Genomic DNA, 16,247 nt, shown 5'->3' on the forward strand with positions numbered 1-16,247 from the left:
CAGAGCCATGGTCCAGCATTGAAACAGGTTCCAGCAGTTCTGGTGCACTCTCGCTGGCAACAGGCAGCGACTCCAGCATTCCCCAGGCTCTAGGTCTACACCCAGCCCACATCCATGGTCAGCACAATGCAAATATGAAAAAAATAAATGTATCCACTATTAATTTCTTGTAAACGCTAAATTCTAATTATTGATGGGTGACTTTTCTTATTTAGGCCTGCATTATTTAAATTATTTGAAAGCTGCAGTATTCTGTAGAAAGGAAATGTCAGACTTTGCTGTATTCATTTGCATACGTTTTCATAAATATTTGATTGACTATGAGGCCACTTTAAAGTTTTATATTCCAGATATGAACATAGGGAAAGATATAAAATTAGAGTGGAATTTCACCATTAAGTGTTAGGATACATTTTTAAAAGCATATTTCTGGCATGCTGAAGAAATAATTAAGTTGTTAAAAAAATAAACTTTCAAGTAGCCTGTAGCTAATCATACTGTTTTGGGATCACGATGCTTAAGAAGCAAGTGGTAGTGGTTGTTAGATTGTCTGTTTCCTTGGCTTTTGTTTCTGTCTGTATACTCCGTTTGCCTTGATCAAAAACCAGTGAAACCCTCTGGTACATTTTACATATTTGATCTTGTACCTGCCATCCTACAAACTTAGCATTAAATAGTGAAATTGGGCTGTGTGAAATAATCGTCTAGTTGCTCCCGTAGCCTTCTCCACGTTTCAGTATTGCTATTTACAAAATTCTCTTATAGCTCTTCCCTCAAGCAGTTTATGGTCTAGTAAGAGAGGTATTGTTCAACTTTGAAATCCTCAGAGAAGAATTTTATTCTTCTTCTTTGTAGCTGCTGCACCTTTGATAACAATTGTGTGGCACATGGTAGTGACTCACCAAATGTTTGCTAAATGAATGAATGAGATTGTATTTAAATTAATGCTCAGTATCTTCTGCCAGACACCACGGAGCAGGTTCATCTATTGAAAATCATATTTTACACTAAAAACAAGGAAAACAAGCCAAAAGTCCTGGGTTCTGGTCCTGGACCTGCCACTATCAGTTCACCTCGAGTGACCTTGTGGAGTCTTATTCCTCTCATTGTCAAATATGAAAATAGATTAATGAGCTCCAAATTGATTCTAGTTCTCAAATGGTAAAATCTTTTTTGAATTGATATCCCTTCCTTGCTCATCATATTCTCCCACCGGACCCAGAGAAGGGAGGCCTCAAGTTGTCCTAGATTCCTGTTTTCTCTAATAAGTCCCATGGAAAGGAAGTCTGAATGTATACATGATAAAATACGGATGTGATTTTTTGTGTGTCTCTTCCAGGCCCTCTGAGCAGAATGAACTGAAGCTTGTGTGCAATGACTTTGAGAGGGCTGAGCTGAGCAGCGATGTTGATGTGAGAAACTGGTGTATACAGGAAAACACTGGGAAGATTTGTAAAGCAGATGCTGAAATTTCAAGCGGCTTATCTGCTGCACAGAGAGAGGCAGGTATGGAATGATACTAAGCTCTGAACGCTGCCTCAGTTGGAATTTGTTTCCTCAAGGAAGAATCCAGTGTGAGAGAAATAGCGTTTCGATGACATTATCACTTTACAGGCACCTTAGCTAACTAAAGCCTGAACGGAAAGTTGTCAGGGGAGACCAGAAAGCTAAGATTCTTTTGAGCCTGGGCAGGCCTCTAGTGTTGCTCCCCTCTCCCCTAAAATCTGGCCATTCTCAAGTACCCTCATGCATCTTGCCGAAGCAACAATGGCTGTTTGCTCTAGACAGTACACCCTTGGTGGAAGAGGGGAGTAGCTAAGTAGACAGCGCCACCCCCACACCTGAGCCAGGAGGGTTCTGAGGAGCCAGGCTGCTGTCCCACCCAAGGACTGCTGGATTACAGACCCCCCACCACCCCATGCCCCACATTGGTGCACACAGGCTGACAGAGTTAACCGGTTTCTATCTCCATCCTCTCTTGCTCTTTCCCTTGATATATTTGTGTTGCTTTTTGGTCTTATTAGAGGTTCTCACCCATACATCAATAATTTGAAACTCTTAGTGGGCATCTTCATAAAAGAGAGAAGGTAAATTACCTACAAATCTCCACTACAATAGAGTAGCCTTCTTGATAGAAGTGTTTGCTGTTTCTAAACCATTTTTAGATCAAGGTTATAGTTAGTATTGGCCATTTTAGCTCCAAACAAGTTTAATTCCCCATCCCATAGAAAGAGGAGACATAGCCCATCCCCCACTATTTCTTAAAGTCCCATCATTAGTTTCAACAAACTTCTTTCCTTTTGCCACAGCAGCATAGGTAGCCAGCCCTGAAGCTGAGCCTTTCCTGTTTTCTAATCTCACCTCTCCTCTTTGGTAAAGATGGCATCAAGTTGAAAATTGTCAGTGAGACATGACTTCCCCCTTCCTTCCTCCAGACGGTTGCTGCCAGAAGCCTGAGAAGAAGTGTGTGGACAAGTTTTGCTCCGATTCCAGCTCGGACTGCGGAAGCTCGTCAGGCAGCGTGCGTGCCAGCCGGGGCAGCTGGGGGAGCTGGAGCAGCACCAGCAGCTCCGACGGGGACAAGAAGCCTGTGACGGGCCCTCAGCTCTTCCTGGTGGCTGGTGAGTCCTGGGGGCAGATCCAGGCACTCCAGAGTAGCACTGCGTTCTGTCCTCCCGAGTACCTAGTGCAGTGTCTGGGTCTCTTCCCGCACCCAGCGAGCAGCTGGGGCTGTGGGTTTGAGTCTTTGCTTTGGACTTTATTCACTTTCTTTTTCTTTTCTCCCTCTTTCTTTCCCTCCATTATTATTATTATTATTATTATAATCAGCCCTCTGTATCCACGGGTTCTCCATCCATGGATTCAACCAGCTGCAGACAGAAAATATTTAGGAAAAAAATGATTTAAAAAAATATAATAATTAAAAAATACAAATTTAAAAATACAGTATAATAACTTTTTACATAGCATTTATATTGTATTAGGTATTATAAGTAATCTAGAGATGATTTAAAGTAGACGGGAGGATGTGCATAGGTCATGTGCAAATACTATGCCATTTTATACCAGGGCCTTGAGCATCTGAAGATGTTGGTATCCTGGAAGCAATCCCCCACGTACTGAGAAATGACTGGATTATTATCATTTAGTGTCTGTCTTTGAAACGGTTTAAAGAGCTGTTTTATTTTTTCATCTGTACGTTCTTTTTTATTGTGTTTGACACCACGAAGTCTCCTTGGCAGTAGCTCAGGCTTGAACCCGTGTCTTCTCCCTCATCTCCCAGCTTCCTGAGAGTTTCCTCCAGCAGCTACTCTTTCTTTCTCTCTGCAATCAGCAGCGAGACTGTGAAAGAAGGTCTTGTCTGAGAGACCTGTGCAGTAGCAGCCGTGGAAACCTGGAGGAAGTGCTCACACGTGACTCTAGTCAGTGCCTCTCAACGGTGGTTCCATTATTCCCTCCCCTCCCGCAGCCTTTTTAGATGTTGTTTTCCTAATGGCCCCCATAAAATTTTATTACTGCTGGTATATACAGTATATCAGGTTATTACCGTGTACTGTACTTTATGCATAAAAAGATAAGATTTACTCAGCTCCTAAAAACCAAACCAGTCCCCGCTCCTTGGGGATAGCATTGCCTCCCTGGAAAATGAATGGACTTAGCTGAAGGGCATGCAGTGCTTTGTTTGACACCAGGCGTGGTTTGCACAGCTCCCATCTACCTCTGAAGACAGGTTTGCTGGATGGTGCTAATGTGAGATTTTTAAAAATCAGTTCTTAACATTCACAGAAACTGGAAGTGCAGCTTTTGCTTGGGAGAAAGGCCAACAGAAGAACAACAAAAATTATTGCCCGTATTGCTGTACAGTGGCATAATGTGCAGTCTTTCAGTTTTGTTTGAAGGTTATGTAAGAGCAGGAAAATGTCCCCAATATAATAAATGGCTAAAAATAATGTGAAGTATATGTGAAGTATGATATATCTAAAAAGCCGTATTAGTCCATTTTTGTTGCTTATGACAAAGTACACTGAACTGGGTGATTTATAATGAAAATGAAATTTATTGCTTACAGTTTCTGAGGCTGAGAAGTCCAAAATCCATCTGGTGGTGGTGGGACAGTGACCAGGGGTCCATTGCAAGATGGTGGAAGCAGAGAGAGAGAGAGAGAGAGAGAGAGAGAGAGAGGAAGACAGACTCTCCTCTTTTTTTAAAGTTCTCAGAACCACACCTCTGACCACCATTTTTAATCCATTCACTACTGCAGGATGCTACAATCAAATCATCTTGAAGGGCTCCACCTTCAATTACCATAATAGGATTTCCTGCCCTCTTAACAGTTACAGTGGGGGCTAAGTTTTTAATACATGAAACTTGGGGGACACAATTCAGGCTTCAGTGAGTTTTGAGGGGGACATAATTCAATCCACTATGAAGGCCGAAAATAATACGAAGTATATATTAAGTATGATCTCAATTTTATACATATGCATACACATAAAAGAGATTATTAGGAAATACACCTAAATACCATAATTGCTGGTGATTTATGTATTTTTTCTTTAAACTTTGTTTTTTTTTTTATTGATTTCCTACAATGGATGTATATTACCTTATAAACTGGGGAAGGAGGTGCTATAATTATGTAGCTAAATTTCTTTATCAGGAAAAAAACCCTATTAATAAGTTACATGGCATTGATGGTTTCAGCTCTTCTCTATATTTTTAATCTAAAATTGTTAAATTTAAATGTTGAGTTTTATTAACTTTTCAATGAGAAGATAAAAGGCCTTTTAAAAATTAAATTACTGAATGTATGAATATCAATTTAAAGTGAAAAGTAAATTACTCATTAGGAGTTAATGATATTAACAATCTGCGTTTTAATACAGAATATTTACAGTTGAATTATACTTTTAAAAATTTGTGACAATGTATTGTTTGTTTTAATGCAGGAGACAGTGTTTCACAGAATGTTTTTCCTTCTGAAACTCCCATCTCCTTGAATCTTTCTCATAACATCTGCAATCCCATGTAAGTTTTTAATTTTCCAGCTCTTCCAGTAGGTTTTATGTACTGCTTTTTCTGTCAGTCAGTGTGTTTCTTCTCTGCACTTGGTTCTGCAAATTAAAGTATGAAAACCTTTTAAGGATGCAGGAAAGTAAAATCTGATTTTCTTAATAATTAAGAAAGAGCAATCCTTCCAAGTGAACACAGTTCGCGTGGGAGTGTCTCTGGTATCTCTGGTCTGGTATTTCTCTGAAAGAGAAAGCAGTAGTTGTTATAAAGATGGGAATCATCTACCCTTTTCCATAACTGTAAACAAAACTGAGCATTGATGACCTAGAGGATTTTTCAAGAACCTAGTAGCAGGCACTTCACTTACACAAATACAGCTCCGCTGTCTGATGGTTTCTGCAGCCTCGGACAGAATCAACCAGTGCCTTTTATTGAGTGCAAGGAGGAGGGTAAGCAGGAGAGGGTTTCGGAGCGAGGATGTAATTAGATTTCTTTGGTGCCTGCTTCCTTATGCAAAGACAGGAGGGTGTAATGAAATGGCAAGTTTGTGAAGAAGGAAACTCATCTAGAGGACAAGGGAAGCTCTTTATGAACTTTTTATTAGGAGTAGAAAGTGAGCAAGAGATTAAGAATTGCTGCCCACTGGTGGGAGGCAGATTTGAAAGTGCAGGTTACTTTAGTTAGATTTTTGTTGTCGTTTGTTAAAAAAAGGTTTTGCTGGATCTTAGGAATTTCATGATCCTCATCTCTTTTCTGGTTGAGTACCTTAATGTCTCTAATATCTATTTGTTCCTTGGGGGAAGAATTCATGTAAAAACTCTACTGGATTTGGTTGTACCATACCAGTATTTCCTTGTGCAGCAGAACTCAGTAGTTCCTCCTTTTCTCGTTTTCCCCACAGAGACTTGGATAATCGCCCACAGTATGCAGAGCCGTCCTGCCCCAGCCTTCCTGCCGGGCCCGCAGGTGTCGATGAAGGTAAAGGTGAGGCATGTCCTCTGGCTGCAGGCACCAGCCAGGTGTTCTACACATACTTCCGTCCCTGAGCTTGAGAAGACAAAGCAGGTTGGGTGGAGCAGGGCCGTTTGCACAGTGCCCCATCTCCAAGCCATGCTTTTGTGCGTTAGGAAGGCATCTGCTCTGTGGACGGTGTTGTCGGTGGCCGCTGACTGTGTGTGCTGCTGCCCCGCTGCATGGAGAGGAACTCCCTCCTTGTAGCTGAGCCACAGGGGCCCTTACAGGGGACCACCAGTGCCTTTAGTCCACCTTCCCTCATCAAAGATGACAGAGAACAATAGAAGGGCAGTTTAGGGCCCAAGAGAGAGGCTCAGTGGAGAGCGTGCCAAGGGCAAGGTTCGACCCCTCCCCTACTTCCGCCACCCCCTCTTCCCCCTTCCCCCTTCCTCTCCCTCCCCAGCTCGCTCTGTCCTAGAAGCCCGTGAATTCGCCCTTAGCAGCCTTGCTGACTGGTCTTGCCCCTGCACCAGGGCTGAGCTCCCTCAGACCTTCTGCAGGTGGTGGCGGGGTGGCCTGGGAGCGTGGACATAGGAGGGGGTCAGAGGAAACCCCACTCCTGGCTGGGGTCTATGACGGAAGGTTAACTCCAGTCTTCTTGTTTTTATTCTCCTTTTTGCCTCCTCTTCTGCCTCTCTTTGTCTTTTGTCTTCTGTCTCCTGTTGTATTCTAGGGCTTCTTTCCTGCCTAATTGGGGTCAGGAATTATGGCAGGATGAGCCTGATCCCTGCCCCCCAGCTTTAATACACATACTTGCTTTGCCCGTATAAATTAATGCTGGATTTAAAAGCTGCTCTGCACATTGGAGAATTTTTACTTTGAAAGCATAAGGCTCTTTGCTGTTTCTTGGATAAACTTTGGACTTGTCAGATTATCAACAGAAATAAATTATTTGCAAATTGGATCTAACAACCAATAAAATATGTGTTAATTGAAGAAAATGTTAAATTCAGTAAACCGCAATTTGGTAAGGCAAGATTTCAGGGAGGTTTAGATGGTACTACCTTTCCTGCAAGTAATAGAGAAAAGGTAGGACTTAATTAGTGGTGGAGAAAAATTAAAAACTCAAAACAGGTACTCTTTAGCATGTTATTCTGTTTTTGTTGTCAGTTGGAGATTTATATGTAATCTAGTGTCCTGATCCAGGTCTGTGTGTGTTTCAAGTGCTTTTGGCCTTGTCTTCATTAATAATCTATAATTATTTTTTGGTCACCTGTTACAATCCTTAATTAGGTCCTAAAGTCTCTACAAAACCAGCTCTTGTCTGCAGTCTGTGTCTACAAAGCCTGGGTCCCGCCACCCTCTGCTGGCCCTCCCTCCCTCCCTCCTGCCTGGCTCAAGTGCTCTGATCCTTATGATAACCATTTCCTTGACTTCTCTCCCTTTGCTGCATTAACCTTGCAAATCCAGTCATGGCTTTTCCCACCTCTCCACTGCTGCACCTGTCCCTCTGCAGGTGAGCAAAGCTGGAGGACATTGTGCCACATGCTGACCAGCCTCTGTGCATTCCTGACACCTGACTTCACGAGGGCCCACTGCTGCATCTAATGCCCCTTCCCTGGTCCCTTCATCTTCCACACTCTTCCCATATCCCCACGCTTCCAGTGCCTTCTGCTGCATTCTCTTAGTTGCTCTTGCTTCCTGTTTTACTGGAAAAGAGAGAAGCACCTAGACACCTTCATAAAGCTCCCACTGCCCCATTCATCCACCTACCACATCACAGCATTCTCTGCTTCCCTCCTGTTGCATCCTGTGGAATTGTCCATGCACCCCTTCTCTCCAAGGGTGTTGCTTCAGATTTCCCCAACCCTCTTCCATCAGTTTTCCTGTAAGGGTCATTCCCATCAGCACACAAGTAGACTGTAGTACCTCCCATCTGTAAAAACCCAACAGCCAAACCCTGTCTCTTGACCCACTTCTCTAGCTGCTGCTCTGTTTCTCTGCTCCTGCCTTAGGGATGCCTTAGAGGAATTATCTGTGCTTGATCATTCAAATTTCCTTCCTCCTATTCTCCCTGGAAACCCCTATAATCTGGCTTTTGCTGCCATTACTCCACTCAACAGCACTGTTGGGGTCACTGGTGATTTCCACATTGTTAAGTCCTTGGTCCGTTTTGTCTTTGGTCTCCATATGGAGCTGTTGCATGCATTAGACGTTCTGTTCTGGCTGGTAAACCTTAGGTCCCCAGTTCAGCTCCTCCCCATCGCCCCACCTCTCATGACCCGGGAGCCCTCCAGAGCACAGTCCTTGGTGCTCTTCTGTCTTGGCACACTCCCTGGGTGATCTCATCCAATTTCAAAACTTGAAGTCTCACCTACAACCCACCAACTCCCAAATTTATATCTTTAGCCTGGGCCTCTCTCCTGAACTCTGGTAACTGCCAGTTTGACATCTTTACTTGGGGATTCAGCAGGTACCCCAAACTGAATACTTGATCATCTCTTCAGATCTATTCCTCTTACATTCAGTCTTTCTGATGGCTGAGGCCCAGAATCTCAATGTCATCTTTGACATTTTCTTTCTTGTGCCCCACATCTGATGTCTTTTTCTGTTAGCCTTCTGCCTTCCAAATATATCTGTATCTGGTCACTTCTTACCCTCAGCACCTTAATTACCCTGGTCCAGACCATCCTTCTTTCTCATTGGGTTATCACAATAACCTCCTAACAGGCCTCCCTGCCTCTGCCCTCACCCCACCTTACCATCCGTTTTTAACACAGCAGCCAGAGTGGTCGTGTTAAACATAACTCAGATCATGTGACTTTCAAGAACTGGGAAGCCTCTGAGATCTTTACCCTGCTTACAAGCTAAGGAGTTAGCCTGCCACAGTTTCGTAGAAGCTGGCAGAAGACAAGAGTCTCTTGGGCCAGAGATAAAGGACTTCTAGCACAGCAAGCAGCATGAGCAGCAGCCTGTTTATGTCAGTTCCCCTTGCCCCCATGGGAGATGAGAAAGTGTGTTCTGAGGCTTTGCCTAACAAACATCCTTGGGAAAGTAGGGCAGAATAAAGGCAGCCAGTGCTTCTGTTCGCATGAAGTTCAGAAATGTGAGAGACAAATAGAGAGTTGTAGACACACTTCTTGTTTCTACATAGCTTCTGGTATATATGTTTCCATATGGCTTCTGGTAGACTTTGTTATGAGTACACCATTCCAGGAGCAATTCTTGATTAATCTGACCAACAGAAGGTGGGACCAAATCTGTCTGATTCGTCTCATACAAAAACAGCTGCTATCAACAGGGCTCTAAGTAGTACGATGAGGCCACCCTGTGGTGACCACATCCATGCCCCATAGAGCCAGTTCCAGACCCAACCAGCCAGACAGATCCCATAAGCCTCCAGAATCTGCTTTAGAAAGCCACATGGCTTTCTCTTTAAGCTTCTGTACTGATCTTTCCACTTGGCCAGAGGCAATTGCAGGTACAGCAAGGTGTATTAGTGATTTCATAGATTCTACCTTGGCCTGCAAGGAGAAAGTCTAGGGCAGTTCTGTCATCCGTGACAACCCTGGCCAGTGAGTTGAGGTTGACCTCAGTTTCTTTCAGGGCCCAGGTGGTGTCTTTGATCACTTCAGCTAGTTTCAGCAGACAGTTTTCATATCACATTTTCTAACTGGTGGCTGCCTTATAGTGATGACTGCCCCTAGGATGTGCATGAATAGCAAGTTATCCTTCCCAGAAGCTCCCTGAGTAACCAAGGGTAGCCTTGTTTTTGCCAGATCTCCACAGTCATATGAAGGCTGCATGACGTACCAGTGGTGTTTCTCCAAACACTTGAAGGTCTCTTACGACGACCTCTAAGGACAGTAGCACTCTAATCTGAAGTGTGTTAGTGGTGGTGAGGCAGCACTTACAGCCTGGAGCAGGATTCAAGGTCCAGTGTAGTCCCTGTGCCAGGAGTGGGCAGCAACAATACTCTGTGTTGTGTCGCCACCTGAGACAGCAGGTCAGCTTTCTCTTTGTGGCTGGTCTATGATGCTGGAAGTGCTGCCATGTCCAGTACAGGACCCAGCTAGCAGGGATGGCATCTGGGTGGTGCAGACTCAATTGGCAGCTTGATTTGGGTCAGTCTCAGCAGAGAATGGGACCTTACCAGGGACCTCTACCTGAATGGCTCAGAGGTTTAATCAGAAGCCAAGATCCTTTCCACATTTCACAGCCCCAAAGAGCAATGTCTTTAATCATCTAGGCCATTGAGTCAGAAGAAACATAGCAAGGATCATCAAGGGGAAAATTGGTCAGAGCTGCAAGAATCACCTTGGCTTCTGCCCCTGAGCAGAGTGACCATGTCCATGTTCAGTTCTGCATAGGGGGCATTGAGGTTGGACAGCCACAGCAGCCCAGTGGACACCTTCGGGTCCCAACTTACGCCGTCCAGCAGAGAACCGGGCCAGGCACTCAGGGGAACCTTGGGGGAGCTGAGGGCCCCGCTGAGCCAGCAGCTGTGCTTCAGGTGGCAGAGTTGGAGATAAAGTTTCCCCAAAGGGATAGCTGCCGTTGTTTACATAAAGCAGAAATATGGCTGAGGACCAGTCAGCTGCATGAGCATCAGCCTGTTTGCCTCAGTTCTCCTTAGCCCCAGGTGACACGGGGGTGACTCAGACAGCCCTGGATGGATGCCTGCGTACACTCTAGGTGGCATTACAGGGGAGGAACCTGAGCTTAGGGAACCCAAATCTTTTATGAGTGATAAGCATGACTGCCCTTTGCTCCAGAGGGAGCCACTATATGTTCCAAGTATTTTGCTTAGCAGACGTCCATGAAAAGATAGTCCAGAACAGAGGCCGCCAGTGCCTCTACCTGCAGGATGCACAGGAACCGGAGAAACCGTGGAGACTTGTCTTCTGGAGTCACTCTGCTCGAAACCTTCTAGTGGCTTCCCATCTGACTCAAAGTAAAGGCCCAGTCCTTGAAGGGGCCCACAAGGCTCTGTCTCCTCTGGCTCCCAGTCAGCTCTCTCACTCACTCATCCCCACTCTTGTCCTTTCTTTTCACCCCCTCCTTTCTGACTACACAGCTCTCCTGGCTCTTCGAACCCCCCAGGCACACCCCGCCTCGGGGCCTTTGCCGTACTGTTCCCACTGCCTGGAACGCACTTCCTGTCCCCGCCTGGCTCCCTCGCTCCCCTCAGTCCCATCTTTGATGAGATAGGCCTCCAACTCCCTTATTTAAGATTGCTGTGTTTGTCCTCATGGCACATAGACCATCTGCCAGTGCTATACTTCTTGCCTCTTTCTTTAATCGACACATTGTAATTGCACATACATACAGGGTACAATTTGATGTTTTGATCCATATGAGGATACTTCCAAAAGTTCATGGAAAGATCGAACTATCTTGTTAATTCTATTTTTCCACAAACGTTTTGAATCAGGGTAGTTAGTATATTCATCACTTCATGCATTTATCATTTCTTTGTTTTGAGAACATTCAAAATCTTCTCCTGTAGCTGTTTTGTAGTAAGAATACCTAACTGTTAATCATAGTCAGCAGTCAGCCTACTGTGCAATAGGACACCAGACTTATTTCTCCTGTCTAATGGTAATTTTGCACCTATTGGCCAACCTCTCTCCACCCTCCCTTCCCTCCTTCCCTCCCCAGTGGAATCTTAAAAATTTTTTTTCCTTCTTCATTGTCTGTCTCTGTTCATTTGCATACAGCTTGTTTACTGCTATGTCCCTGGTATCTGTAAAGGCGCCCTGCAGAGTACAGGTCCTAAAGCACTTGTTGAGTGAACTCCTCTTGTCATGTAGGCCAGGAGATGGTCACACCATCTGAAGTAAAGGTCAAAGCAATATACTGTGTTTTCAGCATTATGTCCTGACATAATACCCCGAAAGGAGTCAGGGAAGGCAGAAGTCATCAGCATGTGTGGGTGATGTCGGGGGGTATTTTCTGGAGAGAAGAGGACTTGAGCTGGGTGCAGGAAGGGTAGAATGAGGGCTGAGTGGGAAGAAGGTGGACTGAGGCCTTGTTCTCTTCTGTAGGCTTTTACCCAGCTGGAGACCTGTGGCCCACCCAGCCAGTGTGTCTGACAAGCGGCCTGACCTGTGCTCTGGAGAGCAGCGCACCTTGTGTGGTGCAGGAGCCCTCCGTGGTTCACAACAGGTACGGCCTCCCTTCTCGGGTTGTGCCTTCCTTGGCTGAAGCGCTGGCAGGTGGGATTTGGATTTGTTAGGTGGTCCTTACACAAATGAGGGCCAAGCTTCTCCCTCGGTGTACTTGAGCTGTGTATTTCCTTCTGCCTTTTGGAGTTGCGTTGTGATGATTTAGAAAATAACCAGTCATTGAGAGAAACATCAAAGGAAATAAAGGAATAAAGCTGATGACCGTGTCATTACTTGCCTTTTTTTTTTTTTAAATTGAAGAGATGATCTATTCATATATTAGAAGGAAATTTTTTTTTTTTTTTTTTTTTTTAAAGATGACCGGTAAGGGGATCTTAACCCTTGACTTGGTGTTTTCAGCACCACGCTCAGCCAGTGAGCGAACCGGCCATCCCTGTATGGGATCTGAACCCGGGGCCTTGGTGTTATCAGCACCACACTCTCCCGAGTGAGCCACAGGCCGGCCCTATATTAGAAGGAAATTTGAAAAGATAGTCACTCATAATTCCCACCTCCTAACAGAGTATAGATTTCCATTTTTCCATGGCATTACTCTTGAACACATTTAAAATTTTAAAAGATCAGTTTGAGTATCAAAAAATCATTACACGACAGCAGTTTCTTATATTTGCTATTTGATATTAATATGTCATCCAATTAGGGTCTTTGTTTAATTACAGAATCCATCTGAAAGTTTGTTTGGTTAAGCTTATTACAGCAGTATTTACTGTCTTATTACTATAATGAGAACCCAGTTTGCAATCATGATCAAAGTACCATGAATCATAGTCTTTATAGTTGTGACTTACGATGAATGCTGGTCTTGCTCTGAGTGAAGGGTAGACATTTTAATAGAACATGTTTAAGTCCTTCAGGCGTGTGCTAAGACCCTCAAAGGTATTCCAGTTGTCCTTCCATAGTGTTGGTAAAGCCACCGCTGTGGATTCTGTCTCGTTAGCCTTACTAAACACAGTACTAAAGGAAGTGTGCTCCCAGTCCAAGCCATCCATCCTGCAGATGGTATGTCACTGGTGATGAGCATTTAGTAAGCCTTGATTCTGTGACTTGGAAAAGTACATCTATTTTCTAAAACTGAGGAATTTGCAGTGAGTAGGATGCTGCGCAGTAAAATCATTTTCTTCTTTCCTTACTCGATCCGTTGGCATCCTATTTCTGAAACTAGACCTCTTGTTCTTTGCAGCAGTTTCACTGATTGGAGTGCAACTTGCGAAGGCCCGTTTCCCAATGTGTACTGTCCATTGGAATTGAACGATTACAATGCCTTTCCAGAAGGTAAAAACTATTTGAACAATCCCAGTGCCATTCTTTTATTCTCAGAAGGTCAGAGCAGATAGTTAGTGGACGTAAGGCACTAACCTGCAGAAGAATGTGCCTTTTAGCAGACTTTGAGAATGGTCTTACTGTAGGCTGCTGACTGGCTTCGTGTGGACCCAGTTGTGCAAGCCTGCCATATGTAGTTTTATATGCCCCTCAAAAGCCCTCTAAGTCTAGCTGTCTAGGAGCTTCTGCAAATAACCCTAATCCATTTAGTCCTTCCAGTTAAGTTGTTTGATATTCTTTTCAGGCAGGCAAGTCCCTTGTGAAACAGAAACGTTTACCTGCTTTTTCCTCAACATGTTCTGGCTTTTCTGCCTGTGGGTGGGACTACGGAAGGAAAGAAGAGAGCTTGGAGGGAAATTGTGGAAAATCGCAGATGCTTGTGCTCAAGTGTCTGTAATAATAAGTAGGAGACAGGGCTTTCCCTGATGAACTGGAAAATGCTCTTATTGTACATTACAATCTGATCAGTTCTCATACTAGAGCTAGGGAAGGGATAAGCAGTACATTAGGTATTGTTCTGATCATGATTTTGATACGTGCATTGCTCTGTGCTAACCACAGGGAGGTGCTTTGGTAACTTTCTTCCTCTGATCGTGAGGCTTTGTGTGTATCACTTTCTTGTTGATCTCTGAGTGCGTGGTTTTGGATTGCTTTATCAGCCCATATGGTATATGTGCAGGTGGCTGAGGTTGGCATAACAGGTAATAAAAAAAACAGTAAGGACTGGTAAGAATATTGGCACTATTCAAATGTGTAGTAGTATTTTAGTGTACTTTATATATTAGAAAGATTCCCATCAAATGATCAAAGACAGAAAAGCAAGCCCAGAGGAAGACCTCCTTTACTGAGGGTGTCCTAGGTGATGTGTCTGAACAGTTTTAACCTTGAGAATGCCAATGTAATGACCCTCCTGGTCCACACAGAGTTAAGTATTTTGTGTCTGTTTTGAACTTGTCAACAATGTAAGGCCCTGAAAACCTTTTTGCCCGAAAGTGAGCATTCATTTCTTTCCATGAAAATGTTTACCTATGTTGCTGTCTCCTATTCTTTGTAGAAAACATGAATTACACCAATGGCTTCCCTTGTCCTGCAGAAGTTCAGACGGACTTGATTGATCACAACTCTCAGCCTACCTGGAACACCCCGCCCAACATGCCTACTGCCTGGGGACATGCCGGTTTCATCAACTCTCCGGTCAGTGTTGCCTGTCCTGTGCTCTGGACCCTGGGGCAACTGCATGTTGTTTCTGGTGCTTCTTTAGACCTGGTGTCAACAAGCTTTAGCATTGTGCTGAGATCAGCCAAAGCCTGCATTGTTTCTCTTAGATCACAGAAGCCAGGGCTGGCCACCCTCTGAAGGAACTTAACTGTAATCAGATGGGTGGGGGCTTGCAGACATTGACATCCTGGCCACCGTGAATGAAAAGGATGCCCAAACTACACCAAGCAGTGATCATTTGTAGATAAAACAGAACTGGGTCCTTGAAGCCCTGTGTGGCACAGCTGTTTTTCTGTGGCTTCGCTGACCTTTACATCTGTGATAAGAAATGAAATGAAGGTCCAGGAAGGTCAGTCAGTGTTCAGTGACTGGGTCCTGAGAGCTTCCTGCCTGTGAGCCAGCCTCCCTGCTAAAAGCCCAACGCCCTCCCCTTCCACATCCACTCCACACTTTTTTTTTTCTTTCAGATAAAGGGCATTTGGCCTGTGGGTTCTTCCTTGAGATGCAAATAAGTTTATTTAGTCCGATAAGGATTTCACACTCCTCCCTTGGAGAAAAATTGAATTAAAGCAACCTGGCTTGTTGAGAATAGTTTAATAACTTCAGAGTGACTTGGATTGATATCATTGTGGCACCCACTGGTGTATATTCAACCTTGACATTGCCTTTGTCGGGATTCTTTTTTTAAACTTTTTTTTCTTTTTTCCTCCCCATGTACACTTCAGCCCTACCTCACAAGTGCCCGAAGCTTGTCTCCAATGTCTGGACTTTTTGGTTCCATCTGGGCCCCGCAAAGCGATGTGTATGAAAATTGCTGCCCCATCAATCCCACCACGGAACATTCGACTCACATGGAAAACCAGGCGGTCATGTGCAAGGAATACTACCCAGGGTTCAACCCGTTTCGTGCCTATATGAACCTGGACATATGGACTACCACAGCAAATAGGAATGCAAATTTCCCACTGTCTAGAGACTCGAGTTACTGTGGGAATGTGTGAAAAGAATTGGATTTTTAAACAATGTGAATAAAGAGGTTTGTGTTTTGATTACTTGCGTAAACTGGTTGTTGAGATAGCTTAAGACATTGGTGGATATTTTGGCACTTTTATATGAAAATAAATTTTTTTTAATGAAATCTGGGTGCTCTATTTTTTAAACCCTTCATAAATCAGTGGTAGAAACTAAGCAACCCTATATCATAACTTAATTCAAGTGTGTCACACACGCCAAACGTTTTAAGTCAGAACAAGGGAGACTTCAAAGAAGGTGAAAGGTGAGGCAGACATGGCTGCTGTGGCTTCCCCTTCCCAAGCATCAGAATTACATCGGAGCTTTCAGAGGAGAAGGTGCTCAAGCGCCATTCCCAGAGATTCTAATTTAATTGATCTGTGGCTCAGGCAATCAGGAAGTTTTAAGAAGTTCTTCATTGATTGTAATGTGCTAGTTAGGAAAGCCCAGTGTAGCAGAAAGTGACCTTCCCAGACGGACTCTGCTCAGGGTACAGGGGTGGTTCTTTCTGGTCCTGGCTGCTGGGATGATGCAGAGAGCCTT

General features: G+C 44.2%; 1 protein-coding gene across 7 annotated transcripts in view; it reads left to right on the forward strand.

Moving 5' to 3' along the window:
* The window catches only part of TMEM131L (transmembrane 131 like), a 155,998-nt gene extending 140,167 nt beyond the window's left edge, over nt 1-15,831 (forward strand). For 4 of the 7 annotated variants that reach the window (XM_063108141.1, XM_063108143.1, XM_063108147.1 and 1 more), the window contains 8 exons: nt 1,340-1,506; nt 2,436-2,619; nt 4,945-5,028; nt 5,915-5,997; nt 12,015-12,135; nt 13,336-13,427; nt 14,530-14,669; nt 15,419-15,831. In XM_063108141.1, the coding sequence (XP_062964211.1) occupies nt 1,340-1,506; nt 2,436-2,619; nt 4,945-5,028; nt 5,915-5,997; nt 12,015-12,135; nt 13,336-13,427; nt 14,530-14,669; nt 15,419-15,694 (1,147 nt within the window). In that variant the 3' untranslated portion in view covers nt 15,695-15,831. Of the gene's footprint in view, nt 1-1,339; nt 1,507-2,435; nt 2,622-4,944; nt 5,029-5,914; nt 5,998-12,014; nt 12,136-13,335; nt 13,428-14,529; nt 14,670-15,418 lie in introns of all 7 variants that reach the window. The other 3 variants (XM_063108142.1, XM_063108144.1, XM_063108146.1) reach the window with 2 other exon arrangements.
* Nucleotides 15,832-16,247: the final 416 nt, after the last annotated feature.

The sequence above is a fragment of the Cynocephalus volans genome, chromosome 9 (genome assembly GCF_027409185.1).
Source record: "Cynocephalus volans isolate mCynVol1 chromosome 9, mCynVol1.pri, whole genome shotgun sequence".
Lineage (NCBI taxonomy): Eukaryota > Metazoa > Chordata > Mammalia > Dermoptera > Cynocephalidae > Cynocephalus > Cynocephalus volans.